This window comes from Equus przewalskii, chromosome 1 (assembly GCF_037783145.1).
Source record: "Equus przewalskii isolate Varuska chromosome 1, EquPr2, whole genome shotgun sequence".
NCBI lineage: Eukaryota > Metazoa > Chordata > Mammalia > Perissodactyla > Equidae > Equus > Equus przewalskii.
Window position 1 is genome coordinate 88926046 of NC_091831.1, and position 18976 is coordinate 88945021.

Consider the following 18976-nt stretch of genomic DNA (forward strand, 5'->3'; position numbering starts at 1 on the left):
ACAAATTCCTCTCCTCTGCCCAGGACGGCAACGGAGGCCAGGCTGCAGGCAACGGGAGGCAGCCGGACCCCACAAGGGGAGCAGGCACCACAAGCAACTTAGTCTTTGTGTTGGGTCACCAAGCTGTGCATCCCAGCAGCGCCAGCGTCTTGGCCTGCCCCTCAGTTCCAGGACAACGGGGAGGGTCAGAGCCTCCAGCTTCGCAGGGCGATGCCCGGGCCCAGCCCTGCCTGGGCTGGCAGGTGTCGAGTGATCTGTCAGTGGAAGGTAACGATGACACCAGTTGTATCAATGACAGTGCCCGGGCCAGCCAGGAACCGATCTCTCCCCAGCAGGTAAGAGGAGGAGGAACGGGCAGCCTCACCTGCTGATTCCACGTCCTTTGAGCCAATTTCGAACAGGCCAGAGGAGCCAGCCAGGAGCGGCTCGGCTCTCAGCCCCTCTCGGTCCCTGCTCCACCTCGCCAAGCTTCTTCTTTTCCAGGACGTCTGGCACCCTCAGGTAAAACTTTTAAAACTCTGCCTGGGGAGAGGAGAGACCTTTCCTTTCCTTCTGACTGTGTTATAGCCAAACAGAAAACCAAGTGGAACCAGGAGGGACCCTGAAGGGGCTTCATCACAGAATTCGAAGACACAAGGGAGGGGGGCGTCCTCTCCCGTTTCTGGAAGGAGGTTCGAAGGCTTTGCAGGGGCTGACACGTCAACCCTCCGGGGCTCAGCGCTGGCTGCTGATGGTTTTCTTGTTTGTTGCGTGTGTCTGCGGATCATGAGAAAGAGTGAAACCGAGTCTTCTCTGTGCCCTGAATCTGCCGTGCTCTGGACAGAGCCGTGTTCTTTTAGGGTGGGTGGGAGCCGCTGTCGCTGGGACCAAAGCTTGGTCGATGTGTGCTCAGAGCTACTCACTGCTGCCCTTGTACTCGGACAAGGATGTCGGGGTCCAGAGGAGGTAAGTGACCAGCCTATGCTACCCACTAGACAAGCTGTTGCATTGGGGCCCTACTCCATTTCCAAACTACATCCCCTGGCAACTGAATCTTGTGACGGTTGGAAAACCTACCGACCGGGAGAAAACAAACGCGTTTGGCTGTGTGGCCTGGCGGGACTGGTGATCCGCGAGTCCCCTCCCCGGCCATGAGACCAAAGGTGGGTCAGGCGCCTATGGCGGGTGGCCGCAGGGGTGGGCGGGCCCTACTCTCCCTCTGCAAGTTCACACAACAGGAGCACCATCAGGCGGGTCCAGGTGAGCTCTAAGCCCGCAGGGTCAAAAAGAGGTGTGGGGGCCAGGCTGCCCCTCCCCAAGTCTAGCTGGCTTGTCCCAGCGCCACCCAGACCTTGGGGCCTCAGTACCGAAGCCCCGCCGGCACTGGGACCTGCACGCCCCCCGGCCTGGGCCATCCTGCTCCGCCCGCGCAGCGACCCCTGCTCGGCGCCCCCCACCCCGGGCTTCTTAGACCCGGGCCGCCCCGCCTCGTACTTCCCGGGGCCCAGACCCAACAGCAAGAGGGGGCGGCTGGAGCGGGCATGAGGCCGGGTCCCCGCGGGGTGGTGACACCGACGGGGGTAGGGAGGCAGGCAGGAGCGACCCGGCCAGCACCCCGCTCTGTGCCACGGAGGTGGGTGGGGTGCTTCCGGGAGCCCGGTGCAGCAGGCAGGGAGTGGTCAGGGAGCTGAGCCAGGGGGTGCAGCCTGGCTGGGGCAGGGACTCGTGTCCCTCCTACCAGCCACCCGCCAGTCCACCTCCCTCCGCCGGGTCCACACTCCGGTCCACCTCCCTCCCTCTGCCCGGGGGTGCCCCTGGCGGTGTCTGGGCTCTGTGGGGACCAGGGACGCGTGGGACCCAGGCGGAGGGGACACGAGCCCTTCAATGGCCGGGCCCCCAGCGTGACAAAAGAACCCAGCGGTACTGCCGACTAGAAACGAGTGAGCCCCGGATTCAGACACGGTTTTCTGCCTCCTTTGCGCTGGTTTGGTCTTGTTTTCTGTCCCCGGCCGGCGAGATGCATTTAATTCTGCATTAACTGCACATTGACGCGCTCCTCCTGGGCCAGAGGCGATGCCTGCAGCCTCGGACAAGGGGCTGGAGACCACTTGGACGGCCTCCGTGGGGCGCGGCAGCCAGGACAGGACGCGACACCTGTCACAGAGAATGGGGTCCACCTGCCTGCCATGCAGCAAAGATGTCCACTGGCAGGGAAAATGAAAGGGCCGCAAGCGGAGTTGTGTGCATAGTGTAATCCGTTTTTTAAACTCGATATGTCTCATCACTTTTATGTAGACAAAGGGAAAAAATGGAAGAACACACGCGGTTTCTTGCTTCCTTCTTGGAAGGGGGAGAGAGACCCCTTTTAAAAACGTGGTATCATTTTATACGAGTAAGGTATACCTACATAATCCATAGCACTGAAATAAAATGTATTTCAAAAGTCCTAAAATGCGAATGGAGGTCAGTGCTGGTGGGGCAGAGACCGGCATGCACAGCCCTGTCCACATCACCCCCACCCTCACCTCCAGGGAGGGAAGTGCAGGCAAGGCCACCCCTTCCTGGCCTGGAAGGTTGTGACGTTGGGAAGGATGAATCGTCCCTATCTCCCTATCACCCGAGGCCCTAGGCTGGAGAAGAGCCTCATCCCCGCCCCCCCAAAGCCCCTCTCTGCTCTCCCTCCATCCAGGCTCCACCCTGCTGGCTTCCTGCAGTTCTGCAGACACCAGGCAAGCTCCCTCCCCAGGGCCTCACAGGCTGTCCCCTCCGCCTGGAACCCATGAGACTCAATCACCTCCTTCATGTCTTTGCTCAAATTTTAACTCCTCTGAGCTCCTGGTCCTCCCTTATTCTGCTGGATTTTCCCTTCTCGTTTACTTTGTAAAGTATCATTTTACTTGCTTGTTTGTGCTTTGTCTCTCTCCCTACAAGATAACAAGCATGAGGGCCGGTGCCTCCCTAGTGTCCCTGGGGCCTAGAACACTGCCCGGCATGCAGAGGTGCTGGACAATAGCTGTTGGAGAAGAGGAAGAATGAAGGAACTCTCCAAGTGGAGTTGGCCAGAGCCGTGCGATGCTGGGGAGGCGTCCAGAACAGGACTCTGGAGAGAGGTTGCTGGACGCTGGGACCTGAGAGGCGTGGGCAGGTGGACTCAGTCTGGGGGCATCAGGTGACTGAGGGCCCTGCCACAGAATGCCGGCCCTGCTGGCCCCCCAGGCCCCGACTGCATGGCTCCCTCAAAGGCAAGGCCAAGCGGTGGCCAGGGAACCCCGCATCTCGGCCGTGAGCACCATGGGCGCAGCCACCACACAAGGATGGGCCACAGGAGGGCTCTCCCACCTCCACTGGCACAGTCACCTGGGGCAGCAGCTCCCACAGCACCTTCAGGGGCTCCCCGGGGCTCAGCTTTGCAATCCAAGGGCTCAGTGAAAGTCTAGCGTCATTTCTGCCTTGTCAGCAGCTAAGCTCCGCTGAAAAATCACGGCCATAACAATCAATGTGTCCCCTAGGAATGCAACCATGACTCAGAAAACACAACGTGAAGAAGATCCTGTTCACAAGAGGAACCAGATAGGAAATCCCGGGAACGACTTGAACAACATGGGGTTCTGTATGAAGAAAAGCAAGAACCCTCACTGAGACACACCCAGGCTTTAAGCCGGTGCAGGAACACGGCACGTTCACACTGAGAAGGACCCGGTACCGTGAAGTGTTCAGTTCTCGTCTGTGTCAGTCGGCCCTCAGATGGCTCCCGACCGTCCCCACCTCCTGGTGTTCATGACTTGTGTGGCCCCGCACACGTGTCAGGGTTGAGCCAGAAGGGATGGCCTGTCACTTTAGAGATCACTAGAGAGACATTTCAGCTTCCCTCCCCGGTCCTCGCTCTTTCGCATCCCTGACTCTGGGGAAACCACATCGTGAGCCCCACGCGGGAGGAACTGGAGCTTCCTAACAGCGGCTGTGAGTGCAGCAGAGGATCTGGACAGGGGAGACGGCAGCCCTGTCAGTGTTCCACTGCAGCCTCCCAAGGGAGCCGGAGGCACCCAGCAAAGCCAATCCGAGACCCTGACCCGCAGAAGGGGTGGGAGGTGTGTGTATAGACGTGCTGTTTAAAACTACCAAATGTCAGGGCAACCTGTTATGCAGCGATACGTAACTAATACGATCTCCAATTAATTTATACATTTAATACAATTTCAAGCCAAACCTGAAAATTAACTGGGAAGTGGGGAGAGGATTGACGAGATGATTCCCGATTAGCCAAAAAAACGAAAGATGTGACCAGCCTAGAAAATAATGAGGAATACTGAATTCTAGATTGCCCGTAGTTCACACTTATGGAATCAAAGATTTCACTCCTGACACGAGAACAAGCAGACGGAAGTGAGAAAGCCTAGACACAGCTCCAAATACGTATGTAATTATTTAGTGGATGATAAAAACGGCAGTTAATAACAGAGGGGAAAGGATGGATATTCGTCCAGTAATCAGAGTGGGAATAAATAGCCAGATCCTCACCTGTGACCTGTGACCCAGCCAGGGCGTCCCTCGGTGGTCTTGACCTCTGGGGCTTCTGTGGCACAGCCAAGAATAACTAGTGCAGCATTAGTCATCATAGTGCGAATTTCGAAACACCTGATGGATTCAGTAATGGGGTTTAGCGGAATAAATCGTGGCACATCACTAGGATAAAATGCTATACGACTGTTAGAATTGACATTGAGAAGGGTATTTGCTGGCATGAAAGGGTCCTCATGACGTATTGCTAAGGGGGAAGCAGGTTGTAAAATCTTATGTGTAGGACGGTCCCAGTTTTACGTATCAGGAAAAAGAATATTTTAACCCCCGCTGCCTTCTAAGGAGAGTCAGCAGGTGCTATTGGAAGGAAGGGCCGTGTCTGGAAACCTTGCTAGGTTTGCAGGTACACATTTGGGAGGCCAAGCGGGGGTGAGCTGGGGTGCTCCACATACACAGGGCTGGAAATCGGGGTTCCTGAGCGGCAGAGCTGACAGGGGAAGGAGAGAGGCAGACGAGGCTGTGGACCACCCTGCCCGAAATCTTCATCAAAACGATTTAACTCGCAAAATGTTTGCTGTGAGTAGATTTTTTATTTAGAAAAAAAGAAGCGAAGTTCATCCAATTCTGCCAGGACAGAGGAGGGACAAAACAGAGACAGCCAGGGGGGCACAGGAGTCAGAGGCATGGGCTGCTGGGAGCGCATTGTTGTCCGTGCTCACAGCTGGACTCCTGGAGCCCTGTGGCCAGCAGAGCGAACCCTGCCTGGTCTTTTGTGCCATCCTCTCCCCTTCTGGCGCTCTATCAGACAATGCCCCTGCTACTCACAAGGTTTTCATGGCCAATTTTTTCAGAAACGTGTAGCCAATTCCTTCTTCCTAGTCTGTCTTAGTCTGGAAGCTCTGCTGAAGGCTGTTGACCATGGGTCACCCTGCTGGTATTTGAAATCCCGGTGGCAGAGCTTTCAGCATCACAGCAACACGCGGCCGTGAAAGGATGACCTACAGACGGGGGGTGGTTCCCGGACCGGGAAACGAACCTGGGCCTTGGTGGTGACAGTGCCGGATCTTAACCACTAGACCACAGGAACAGGAGTCCCCAGAATTAGCAGAATTCACGGGGAGGACTTGGGGCTTTCCCCACCATGGAACTTGTGGGATCCTAGTACCTCTGAAGGGCAAGGATACCCACACTGACATTTGTACACAAAAACCCAACAGTATCATTTATGATCGCAGCCGCAGTGCCCAGGGCTGCAGCCAGCCAGGCCAGACCCATGGGCAGTGCTCCTCGTTTCCATGACTCATTTACTCCTTTATCCGGGCGAACATCCTCTTCTGTATCTGGGCGAGCATCCTCTTCTGTATATGGGTGAGCCATCCTCTTCTGTATCTGGGTGAGCATCCTCTTCTGCACACGGGTGATCACCCTCTTCTGTACATGGGCGAGCATTCTCTTCTGTATATGGGTGAGCTGTCCTCTTCTGTATCTGGGTGAGCATCCTCTTCTGCACATGGGCGATCATCCTCTTCTGCACACGGGCGAGCATCCTCTTCTGTACACGGGCGATCATCCTCTTCTGCACACGGGCGAGCATCCTCTTCTGTACACAGGCAAGCATCCTCTTCTGCACACGGGAGAGCATCCTCTTCTGTACACAGGTGAGCATCCTCTTCTGTATACCGTTGAGCTGCACAGGGCTTCTGTCAGCATTAAATGGATGCGGGAAGTTACGTGAGAGTCAGCCAGGCACATAGTAGGTGACCATGTGAGTCTGTTTCCCTGCTGCTTAATCTGGGACCTGGTTCCTCACTTGGTGAATCAAAATATTAGCTGGGGGTGGTGAGCTGTTGTAGCTAATTCTGTCTACGCAGCAAGCTCCCCCAGACTCCCATGGTTCAAAGCAAAGTACTGAGTCCTGGACCAGCATGTGACTCAGGCCCAGGATTGATAAACACACACTGGGTGAAGTGGGCTAATTTTCTGCTTTGGTTGCTAACTTGGTGGCTGGCGGCCCTGTTTCCCACTGGGAGAGGACCTGCCTGCCGTAGGAGGAATGAGGCCAACATGCAGTGAAGGGGAGGCTGCAATGGAGAGAGACGCCTTGTGCAGCGTGCAGTCTGTCCTAGCGCGCCAGGCCCAGTCCCTCTGTCTGTCTGTGAACGTCCCCCGGCCCTCCCTGCCACAGGAGCCCGTCAGCCCCTTTTGCTGAACCTTGTGTGAGTTAAGGTCACTGCAGCCAGTGTGCCCTGACCACCCCCGTGGCTTGGCTTGCTCTCCATTGGTCTTGCCAAGGCTGCTGCAGAGGGGGCCAGGATGGGGCACCAGGAAGCTGAGGGACCTGGGCGGAGCATCCCTCAGGCCCTTCCTGAAGGCCCGGTTCCCACGGGAAGTCCTCTCTGCCTGCAGCCACTCCACCCGCTTGCTGCCCAGCCCCTCTCCCTCCCTCCGGGAAGCCAGTGACACAGCAGAAAAAGAGGCGGTTTCTGGAGGAGGCGAGTCCAGGCTCCCAGGAGGTGCAGTCCTTCCTGCCTGCACATGGCTGGTGGGGCAGGAAGCTCCTGGGGGCGGAGGGCATGCTGAGCCAGCTGCCCTTCCCCACAGGACCAGCCTGCACTTGCCTGCCCCCACCCCGACCTCTACCAGAGCCCCAGTCCTGCTAATCCGAAAGCACTCGACTCCCCCCAGCCCCCTGGACCGAGGCCCTCAGCACAGGTCTAACAGAGTGACCAAGTCTCAGCCCAGGAGGGCCGCTTACGAACTCCACGGGCAGGAGGCAACTCTGAGGCCCCTGACGGCACACAGGCTGAGGCTCCGCCAGGCGGCAGCCACCCACCGAGCCCCTCAGGCCTCCAGGCTCCTACCAAGGACCACACGGTCCACCAGCCCTGCCTGCTGCCCCTCCCAGCGGCAGACAAGTTGCATCCAAGACACAGGCCCGGCCCCAGCAGGCCCGGGAGCATCCTGACCGGGCGAGAGGAGCGCCCTTCCCTGCAGGCCACCCTGGGCAGCCCCAGGCTACAGGGGAGCCCCAGCCGTGCCCACACCTCCTAGAGGACAAGGCTCACGCATCCGACATGCCCAGGTGTGGCGGCAGGCACTGGGCCCAGGGCTCTCCTCCATCTCACTTACTCCTACCAGACGTGAGGCGGGCAATTTACCATCCAGGGCAGTTCTGTTATCACGTCCCACAGCTGCTAATGCACACAGCATTGAAACCCAGGCCTTCTGAGCCCTGACAGAAAGGAGGGAAGAGCTCGCCAGCCAGGGTGGGGACTCCCACGCCCCGGTTTCTCAGTGCATCCATTACAGATTCTCTTTTTCATGGGAACCCCACTGCCCGCAGCTCCAGGAGTTGCTTTGACTCCTCCGAGAGGGGATATAAACTCACTTCAAAATGGAGCTGTGCTGGTGTAGGGGAGGAAGGCACATCCTACACCCTCTGGGCCCTTCTGGCTGGGCTGCAGATTAAATTGACATGAGACAGAATAACAGGAGAAAACCAAACAAAGCTTTATAACATGTATGCATGGAAGACACTCAGGAAAACTGAGTAAGTAGCCCAAATGGCAGAGGCTCCCATCTTAAATACCATCTTCAGTTACAAAGGAGGATGTTGGGGGTGGTGATTTGGGGCTTCATAGGGGAGGAAGACAAGTCACATGGAAATGGAAAAGCAAATGTTTGGTAAAAAGAACTTAGGTAAGATGGGCTCAGCAGGGACCCTCTGAGTCTACCAGATACCCAGAGTTATCTATGGTGATGGCCTGTCCTAGGATGGCCTTTATCTTCAATTTCTTTCAGGCAATAGGGAGAATCTTAAAGTTTCTTTCAGAGTCTTTTGTTCCTAAAAATAATGAAGGCAAGGCAAAGAGACACATGTTGGGGTGGCCAATTCTGATCCCCCACATTGGGAAAGAGATTCAAACGCACGCATTGCCAACAAGAGTCCCAGGCATCGTTCAGAAGAAAAGAGGGGAACGACACTGAAACCCATCCTGTTTCCCAGGCAGTGAGGCACTAAGATGAACTTTTAGTCCCTTTCAGACCAGGTGACTGACATCTTGTTGACCGCGGCGGAGCCGGATTCATGCTCAGAGCTCAGGTGAGACCCACACTCCTGGACTTGGCCGTGGGCGTGCTGGTGCCCTCAGCTGAGATGCAGGAAACAGGAGCAGCAGAGTGGGGTGTGGGAGGGACGTGGGGCTGGGGGAAGAGACGACAAATTCGGTTTTGAGTGTGGCAGTTGACGTGTCTGCAGGAGTGGACAGGGAGCTGGGCCTAAAGCAGCTTGGCCAACACCAGGCTCTCTGGTCGCAGACGCGGCCCAAGCCATCCATTTACTACTGAGAGAGCAGCCGGTGCCCCCAGACGCCTCCCAGGTGGCTGACCCTTCCCCAGGGCACCCGGGGGGTACCCTAACCCTCAGGCTACCCTTCCCACAGTGAGACTGGCTCCTCGGATTCCCTGCCTGGGCTCTACTTTAAAAAGCGAGCTCTGTCAAAGGGAGACCGAGTGGAAGGAAATGTGGAACAAGCAGAAAGATGTTGGTTGTCTCCACTGGAAAAGTGCACTGTGCAGCGCATATCTTTCCAGTCATCTGATCCTGGCTCCGGGTTTGCCGGGCCTGTCAGCTGCTTTACAACTCTGTACATCGCAGAGTTAACGCAAAATACTCCATCTGCAGACGCACAAACAGCATGCCCAAATGAGGCTCACCTGACCCCACTCGCCGGAAGAAAGCCAGTCTCAGCGTTCCTGTGCTCCCTGTGGATCGATGGCACCTTGTGACTTCTCCTTGGAACCAGTTGTTAGTTTTACCAGCTCCCTCGTTTGATCAGTAAGTGAATAAAATCTTGGACACGTGCATATGTAATATTTATCTGAGCGATGCTTTATTTTGCTTTCTAACAAAGGGCACAGGAAGGATCACTGCCTCTCAGAAATGGGAAGACTCGCCAGGGTCCACGCAGCACAGAAACTGGCTCCAACCCCTCCATGTCACCCCCAACAGGAGGGAGGCGTCTAGTCTGGGTTTGCACACCTCCAGGGACGGGGTGCTCAGTCCATCCTAGAGGCCTCTCCAGTTCTTTCCGTATAGGACCACAGCTGTGCTGATTTTAAAAAACAGAACAAAACAAAACAGCAGATCTAAAGCCAAAAGGAAACACAATGGCGCCCCCTGCTGACAGATGGATGACGGTTCGGGCCCAAGGAATCAAATCATCAGTGCACGGCCTCAGCCCTGGGCTCCTCAGAGGCGCATGGGGCTGAAATGCCGGAGGACACAGGTGGCAGTGCCACCAGGAGGCGAAGCACAGGGTGCATGACGGGCTCCCACTGCCTGAGGACAGAACTGTGATGGAGGCACCTGACCTGCTGCCTTTCCCAGCCCGCGGGACTCACAGGTTTTTAGACACAAAGGTTTTCTCCTGGGAGGGGGCCGGGCCAGCACAGTGGGGTCCGGGCACTGTCTTACACACGTCACGCCCCAGGGGCTCCAGTCCTGCTGAGCCTGCCCACCACAGACATGGAGTCCTCCCCAGGGCAGGCGAGAGGTGGATGGGCCCCCTCTGCAGACAGCCTGGACCCCTTGGCAGGCGAGGGCCAACCTGCTTGCTCCAGGGGCGACGTCTCTGGTTGTATTGGTTTCTGGCAGGACCCAGGTCCGAGGCAACCCCTCCCCACACCCCGGCCCTGTGATGCAGGAAGCAAAGACCTCAAGGAGCTCTGCTGAGGCTCCAAGACTTGAAGCCCATCCCACAAGGACAGGCGTGGATCCTTCCATGTCAGTCCAGGTGGAAGCTCACAGGTGGGGATGCCACCCCTGGAACCTCTCAGTGACCGAAGCAGCCGTAACTTGGGGGCCCGCTACTTCACCCGCCTCCCCTCATTCAGTCCTTGGAACCACCCCACATCGGGGGGTTATCCTCATTTTACAAAAAAGGCTCAGAGAAGTTAAGCAACTTGCCAGAGGCCACAGGGCTGGTGAGAAGCAGGTGACTGAGGACTCAGCACCTCTCAATTATCCCAAGCTCTCACATCAACACGCACTCACTCACTTGAGACTCTGAAATCTTGTGAAATAAAACCAGTGATCTCCACTTTACAGGTGAAGAAGCTGGGCACTAAGGCATTTTGGGTTTTGGGGGGTTTTTTTTTGAGCCCGAGCTCAGACGCAGGCTCAGCACTGTTCCCATCCAAAGGAGCCTGCTGGCACTCGAGGAAACAGACAATCCCATGAGAGCCCCGTCTCCCATGGGGACGACCTCCCAGTGTCAACGCCTCTCCTCCCCTCCCCACTGCCCTGGCTCCACGTCCAGCTGTGCCTGTGTGTGCACCTGCCTCTCTGGGAGGGGGCTGCCTTCCTCCGGGAGCAGGACCCACCCGGCCGTCGGGGCAGCAACTGGGCGGTGAGCTGTCCAAACCCCCAGGCCCCATCGCAGGGCACCAGGGCGTTCGCAGAGATGAGGCTGCGACGTGACATCACAACACCACATCCTGGAGCTCCAGACACCTGGCAGATGCCAGGCTGGTGTCTGCCCAGTCCTGGGCTCCCTCCCCGTGCAACCTCGGGGGTGGCACAGAATCTCAGCACGGGTCCCGACCTCCGCTGGAAGACACTGCCCAAATTCCTCCAGTCCCAGAGGACCAGCTACCTCTGAAGGCCAAGGCGGACAGCATGGGCCACCTTGCCCCTCTTGCACAACCTCCCTGTGGAATCTGTGCTGTCATAGGCCAGAGGCTACTGGGGGGAGTCCTTGGAGAGACATCACTCCCTCCCAATCACCCTCCTCGGCCCAGAACCAGCCCTTCCATGACGGATGCTCAGGGCACCCTCACCACACATCAGCCATAGCCTGGCAGCGACAGGCTGGCCCTAGCCCTTACAAACACTTCTAGGAAGTAATTCCAACAACAAAACACCGCAGCGTCTTATAAGCCCTCGTAAGAGCAAAACACGGCACCGACTGACACGCCCACCCACAGACGTGGAATGTGGGTTGTTGGCGGCCTCCCTAATGCTCACGCCCTTCCATGGGGGCTGTTCCCCACCACTCGGTCTCAGTGGGACCGACAAGCACAGGAGGTCCTGGGGGGCCCTTCCCTCAATGGCTTCCCTGCCGTGCTGTCCCCATCACCAGGCTTGAGGTTTCCGGGTGGGGTCTTCCCTCCCTCCACCTCGGGGGATGGGGACTCTGGAAGGCAGAGCAGAGGGAGGTGAAGAAACCAGATCCTGCGGGCATCATGGAGCCACAAGAGTCAAACCAGCCCTGAAACTCACCCACCTCCGGACTTTCCAGTCCCAGGAGCCAAAACCCTCCCCTCGTGGTTTTGGCTAAATCGGGTTTCTGTTACCTGTGCCTGTAGACACACCCCGTGCAGAGCAATTTCCTTCACTGGGGCATGACCGTCGGAACGCACCGCAGGCGGTGATGCACTGGTGGAGAGAGACAGGCTTCTGAGACGGATTAAGTAGAATCAACTGTAGTGTAAAACGTACTTCTCATTTGTGTGAAGAAGGCCTCTGAACATATGCAGGCCCTTCCGGACTGGAGCTCACTGGTGGCTGCCTCCGGGGACAAGACAGTGTCGTTTCACACTGTCCCATGTTTGGATTGCTTTACTCATACATTTAAAAAAAAAACTAGTTTCAAAGTGATTCAAGGTGGCAAAGCTACAGTCTCAGGTGATAATTTATTTTGGAAGTTATGAACTGTGTTCCCAAAAGCCCTGCTGGAACACAGGTGCGGAGCACAGGGGCAAAGCTCAGAGCGGAACCACCCACCCGGACCTTGTAGGGCACGCTGACTGCCTCCTCCAAGGCTGGGTCTCTAATGCTGGTGCCTCGGTCAGAACAAGAGCCCCTTAAGCGGCCATGACCTTCCTTCCTCCCAAAGTTGTGCTGCAGCCTGGTTCTTCAGTGGCTGCTTCGGGTCTTCCTGAGGCACCCTGGAGACCCCAAAAGCGATGAGAGAATGAACAGACCTTTACTGAAGCCTTTGAGGGGGAAAAGCCAGGTGGGGCTGACTTTACAAGGAGCGAGAAGGCCCTAAAGCTGTGTGGGTCTCTGGATTTTTGGAGAACGCCCCGGTGAAAGAGGACAGCGTACAGCCAGCCAGCCTGTCCTGGGAGGCACGCAGCATCCTCCTGGGTGACAGACAAGCACAGCGAGCACTTCACCAAGACCCACCACTGGGGACAGGGGACCACGGTTTGGAGGCTGACAACCTGGACGCCCTGCGACCCTGTGGCCACAGACACCACACACTGCGCTGGACCCGGAGGCCCACTCCTGAGGTCATATGGTTCTGCACTCACCTGGTGCAGCCAGGGGCGCTGAACCACTGCCAGACAGGGCTGAGCACCCGACACCTGGCGGGACCTTCCAGGACAGGAGGCCTTGGGTGCTGGGCCCCTGTGACGGCCCTCCCCTTTCTCTGGGCCTTTGCTGTCCCTGCTGCTGAGGCGAGGCCACTCTCCTCTGCTGGCCTCTGACCCAGCCTCCTCTTGTGGGGAGCTCTCCCCTGGGGCCCTGAGACTGCAGGGTCTACACTCACAAGCATACCCCTTACCCAGCGGCGGCCCCAGCACAGTCTCTCCTGGAGAGAAGGCTGCGTCCAGTCCCCCTGCCCAGCCCAGAAAGCTCTCCCCCGGCTTGCTGCCGCTCCCGCCCCCTGCATCAGCACAGACGGTCTCTCTCCCCGCTCACAGCCCGGCCCTGTGGGCAGCCAGAGCCCCTGAAGGCAGGTGAGCCGAGAATGGCAGGTGCAGCTGGAGGCAGGACGAGGATGGCAGGGAGGGTCAGACACCCACGACCCTGGGCCCAGACGCAGGGGACTCCAAGGAGGGGGTGGTCCAGACTGTCAGGTGCTGCCGAGGCCAAAAGAGTGTGGTGCCTGGAGTGACAGCTGTCAGTCAAATGAGGAGAGTGGCGGGTGGTGATGGAGACGGGTACACAGAGCCCAGACAGGCAGCTGCCTGGGATGTGGACACGTGATGGGGACAGAAGGAGAGGAGGTGGGACAACCAACATGGCGAAGTCCTGGGAGGAGGTGGGCAGGTGAGGCACAGGGGGGCAAGGAAAGACTGGGCAGCAAGAGCGACCGGGGGCTGAGAGGTCACAGCTGGCCTGTCACTGTCTGGGGACTCAGGGCAGCTGGGCCCTTGCGGAGTGGCAGGAGGCTGCCCAGTGGCCCCATACAGAGGGCCATATCCACCTGGACTCCCCTGTGCACATCTGTTCTGCGTTTCTCTTCCACCCTCATCCAGCCACAAGGAGCCAGGGGAGACAGCTGAAAATCACCAGAGTCCTGTGAACGAATTGAAAACAAACCTCTCCCTGAAAAGACACAGCTAGACCCCACCCTGAACGGGGCCGGGCCCTGTGAAAACCCGAGAGGGGTCCAGCTGCCAGTCAACCGGAACAGACGGGACAGCAAGAGCCCCCCAGGAGCTGCTTGGCCACACACCAGCAGTCAGCATCTACGGCCACCGACTCCCCCAGGGCAGGCCGGGCCAGAGGACCCCGGGGATGGGGCGCTGCCACCAGCCCCTCCACAGATGGGCCGGCAGCTCATGCAGCGTCCAGGGTCCAGCCCAGCGTCCCTGCACCCTTCGGCCTGGATCATTCTGCCTGGGGCGGACAGAGACAACCTAAAATCCTGTTTCCTCCGGGCCTGTGAGGTCAGACTCTTCAACCTCGTGCTTCTAGCTAAACATAACTAAGCCCCGAGCCAGCCTGTGCCAGCTGCACCCTCCACACAGAGGCGACTGGGAGGGGCACAGGGAGTCTAAAAGTTCACTTGGTGCCACTCATTTCAGCCTGTACCCACCATGGACCCTCCACATCCACCTCCTGTTGTGTCAGCCACACCCCATCCCGCTGGTTCCCTTGGCAGCCAGGGTTCCCCTGAGATGCTTAATGCCACATAGATGTAACCCAGAACAAAAACCACCAGACACCAGCATTAGTATAAAGATATATTCCATAAAAGAGTTTGGCAGTCAAAGAAAAGCATCACAGTTCCTAAAACACAAGCATTCTTCTCCCCCTAGTCTACGGGAAAAACTGTAAAAAAAAAAAAAAAAAAATTGTAACAACAACATGGACACACACCCAGTGGCACCCACCACACCAGCACGTTCACTTGGGCAGGAGGCGGAGGCAGCACTCGACCCCTGGACCATGAGGACAGAACTGGCACGAGGTCCAGGGAGGCGTCAGAAAGCAGCCAGCTGGACGCACGCGGTCCTCCATCCCCCCGGGGTATCGGGTACACTAGACAGATGTCACTCCCAGGAACGAGCCCGGAACAGCCCGGACAGGAAGGGTGGACAGTGTCGGAAGACGCCCCGGTCTGGGGAGAGGTCCCCTCGAAAGCCAGGGTGACAGTCTGGGCGTCTGGCAGCGCGGGCTGGGCTGGCCGCACAGCTCCTCCCCGGGGGTAGGGGGGCAACCCAGGCCGACCAGCCCGTGCACCCGGCCGAGAGCAGCCCTGGCCCCAGGCGTCACCGGCTCTGGCTGGCTCCTGGGCTGCAGCTGGGGCACAGGATTCAAGTTGTGGGTGAGTTTCAGTAGCACCGAGACCGGAGTGAGGCGAGCCGGGGAGAGTGGGCTGCCAGGGCGCAGGTGGTGAGGGGCGCGCAGCACCCGGCTGTCAGGCAGCAAACGGGCCGCTGCAGGGAACCGAGCCTGGCCTCTTCCCAGGCGCCTGGCAGCTGCTCCGGACAACGCCGGGGCACGCAGAAGCGGGGGAGAACACTCTTACCGATAAATAGACTATTTACACACTTTAGAAAAGGGGGCCAGCTGTCGGGGGACCCGCCCTACTCCTCGCATCATGGGGCCCAGCGCGGTGGAACCGGACACAGCTCCCGCCTGCAGGGAGGGAGGGACTGGGTCCCAGAACTCATCCCACACCCTGGCTCAGGCTATGTCACGCGAGGTGGCAGAGAATCGCACACGTGCCCGACCCTCAGAAGCCGCAGGGCCGGCACTCAGGCGTCCACTCACTTGCACGTGCCCCGCCCCCCACCCCCCAGCCCCATCACAGGCTGCACGGGGCCTCGTCCATACCTGCCGGGCCCCACCCACATCCCGCTCCCAGACACGGCTGTCCCCCCGGCCGGCACCCACGGCACACAGTGTCTGCAGACGCTCCAGGGCACCAGGTCAGGCCCTCCTGGCAGCCGCGAGCCCCGACCATCCCTCAGTCGCCGCCCCCACGTGAAGACACATCTTGTCTCTGGGAGACCCCGCCCGGCAGGGGTCTTGGTCACACAGTTGTGCAGGTAAGACGGGCCTCGTCTTCAGCACCAGCAAGAAGCAGCAGAGAGGCACATCACGCTGATGCTGAAGACGGGCCGCCGGCTCCGGCTCGGGCGGCCGCTCCCTCCCTCTGGACCAGTTGACGAGGGGAAGGGCCGAGGCCCCCACGGCGTGGCTCAGCTCTGCTCGCTCGTCTTCGCTCCTCAGAAGTGATGGCCTGCCTTCACTGCCTCAATGTCCGAGATCAGGGTCCTCGCCAGGAAGATGCCGAATATCTGCAACCAGAGCCAGCAGAGCAGCTGCCATTAGCGAGGGGCCCAGAGGGAGAGGGCGGCCCAGAAGGAGATCCAGAGAGAGAGGGCGGGGCACAGGGGGGCGCAGAGAGAGAGGGCGGGGCAGAGGGGGACCTAGAGAGAGAGGGCGGGGCAGAGGGGGGCCCCCCCGCAGAGGGAGAGGGCGGGGCAGAGGGGGACCCAGAGAGAGAGGGCGGGGCATGGGGGGGTGCAGAGGGAGAGGGCGGGGCAGAGGGGGGGTGCAGAGAGAGAGGGCGGGGCAGAGGGAGGGCGCAGAGAGAGAAGGCGGGGCATGGGGGGGTGCAGAGAGAGAGAGCATGGCAGAGGGGGACCCAGAGGGCGAGGGCGGGGCAGAGGGGGGCACAGAGCGGAGCTCAGAGGGAGAGGGCGGGCGCAGAAGAAGAGGGTGCAGGCACCCCGTGCTGCTCACGTTCCCGCGCCCACCCTGCGGAGACAGCAATCCGAGCCCGCGGGGAGGTGAGGCCCACCCCCATCCCCAGTGGGCCCCGGGATCTGTGCTGCTGCTTCCCTAGAGCCCAGAGGGCAGCCAGCAGATGCCACAGCAGCACCGGGCACGCGGCCCTGTGCCCAGCACGACTGTGCACGCCATGTACCACTGGCCAGACGCACGCGGTGCCCGGTGAAACCAGAAGTAACAGGGCCAACCTGACTTTCTAATTCCCAAAAACTAAATCCTGAATGTTCCCTGCAAGCCTGGATTCCATCTTGACCCAGGCTGTCCCTGATTTGGGCTGTGCTGATGTCTGAGCTACCTTCTGACCCTGGGGACGGGGACAGTCACGTGGGAAGACTGAAGTTTTCTACCAGGAACAGACTAACGGGAACCCCAGGACTCTGCTTTCTTTCCTCCCTTTAAATTCTCGTGGTTTGTATTTGATGAGCCGGTTCTTCTGAAGTCTGAATCCCCTGCCCAATTTGCAAGTAAACTTTTTCCTTCCTTTTCTAGATGGCTGGGTCTTGGGGCCTTCCCCCGAGATGTCGGCTGCGTGGAGGAGGGTGTGAACAGCTGGGGCCCAGACCCCCCTCGGTGACCCTGCAAGGTGAGGTCGGAGCCCGCTTCATCCGTGGGGGCCTCCACACAACACAGCATCCCCAACCCAGAGCAGGGCACGCAGGGGAACTGCCCACGTCCCTGCCTCGCTGAATTCCTGACCTCCTGCCCCGAATCCTTCTCCTGGCCGAAGCCAGCCCATCCACCCGAGGCCTTGCTGCCCCCTCAGCCACCAATGTCTTTCATGTGAGGAACCGGGTCCAACCCAGACGGGAGAGTGAGCCACCGAGGGCGGACAGACCTGCAGCAGGGAGATGGCGATGAAGACGCCGGCCACGATGTAAATGTTCCGTGGGAGCCAGCCCTCCAGCGCCGGGATGCAGCCTTTCGTGAAGATGGACTCCTCCCACTTGCCCTTCAGCTGCAGGGAACACCACCAGGGCCTGAGACATGGCCACAGGCTATGCCCACCCAGTTCCCACGGGCTCCCACAGGGCAGTGCAGAGCCCGCAGGAACGAGGACCCAGGAGGCAGGTCTCGGGCCCAGTCCCTCCCTGGGCAGGGTGCACCTTACAACCTCCCTGAGCCAGGCTCCCTGCTGCAACCTGGACCTGCCTCTGTCAGGGTGTCCACAGGCTTTTCTTTTTTTTCATTTTTTTCTTTTTTTCTTTTTTTTCTTTTTTTTTGCTGAGGAAGATTGGCCCTGAGCAAACATCTGTGCCAATCTTACTCTTTCTGTATGTGAGCCGCTGCCACAGCACCACCGCTAGTAGATGAGTGGTGTAGGTCTGCGCCAGGAACGGGAAGGGAACCCGGGTCCCCAAAGCTGAGCACACTGAACTTAACCACCAGGCCACTGGGCTGGCCCCCCACAGACCTAAAGGTCAGCTCAGTCCCCGTTCCTCACAGCCCACCCCTGGAGAAAGGGGGTGGGGCTTGGAGAGGAAGAGGGGCCTTTAGGGGTAGAAGCCAGAAGGGGGCTCAGTGTCATCTGGGGAGCTGGCCAGAAGGACGGACGGACAGTGGCTGCTCAGACTGTCCCCAGCCTGGGGAGGCTGGCACCAGGAGCCGGAGATGTGCCACCTGGCTCCCTCCCATCCTGCCTCCTGATGGCGGCTCCTGAGCGCGGGATCTCCCCAGGCACACATGCCCACCACCTGCACAGCAGCCAGCCCGGGCCTCACTGCCCAGCCCAATGCAGATGGGACAGGAGCTCCCTGGAGTGGTGTCGGGCTGGACTGCGTCCCCCAAACTCACACGTCCAAGTCGTAACCCCAGGGCCTCAGGACGTGACTATGGTTGGAGACAGTGCCAATACAGAGGTGAACAAGTTAACCTGAGGTCATACAGGCCCCCATCCAACAGGCCTGTGTCCTTGCAGGATGCAGACACGGAAGACCATGTGAGGACACAGGCAGGAGGCTCTGTCCATGGGCCCAGGAGGGAGGCCTCAGGAGAAACCAGCCCTGCAGACACTGGGTCTGGACCCCTAACCTCCAGAATGCTGAGGACATGACTTCTGCCGCTTAAGCCACTCTGGGTACTTCGACGGCAGCCCCAGAAACCGATCCAGGGGCAGCGAGATTCCTAAGTGGAGACAGCAGCTGAGGTGGACATGGGCCCCTCCCTGTGAAACGGAGGCCACTGCAGGGCGACGGCAGGTTTCCCACACTGGAGGGACACGTCCCGCGTGGCACGGCCAGCAAGAAGGGCGTCCAGCGATTCCCCGAGACACCCCCCCTTCAGAACAGCAGTCACTCATCACCACAGGTACCAGAGCGAGGACCAGGGTGGACTCTGCTCATCCAGGTGCACACCCCTGCGGCCTGTGGAAAGTCCTGGAGGACGGGGCCTGCTCCTGCCCTGAGACCCCACGTCCTCCTGCTGTCACGCTGCCCCCGGACG

At 59.0% G+C, this 18976-nt stretch overlaps 1 protein-coding gene across 15 annotated transcripts in view; it reads right to left on the reverse strand.

The window, feature by feature from the left end:
• Positions 1-14465: 14465 nt before the first annotated feature.
• TSPAN14 (tetraspanin 14) overlaps positions 14466-18976 on the reverse strand; it is a 49576-nt gene continuing 45065 nt past the window's right edge. For all 15 annotated transcript variants that reach the window (XM_070616677.1, XM_070616647.1, XM_070616654.1 and 12 more), the window contains exons 8-9: positions 17373-17492; positions 14466-16041 (exon numbers count right to left, since the gene is read on the reverse strand). In XM_070616677.1, the coding sequence (XP_070472778.1) occupies positions 15970-16041; positions 17373-17492 (192 nt within the window). In that variant the 3' untranslated portion in view covers positions 14466-15969. The remainder of the gene's footprint in view (positions 16042-17372; positions 17493-18976) is intronic.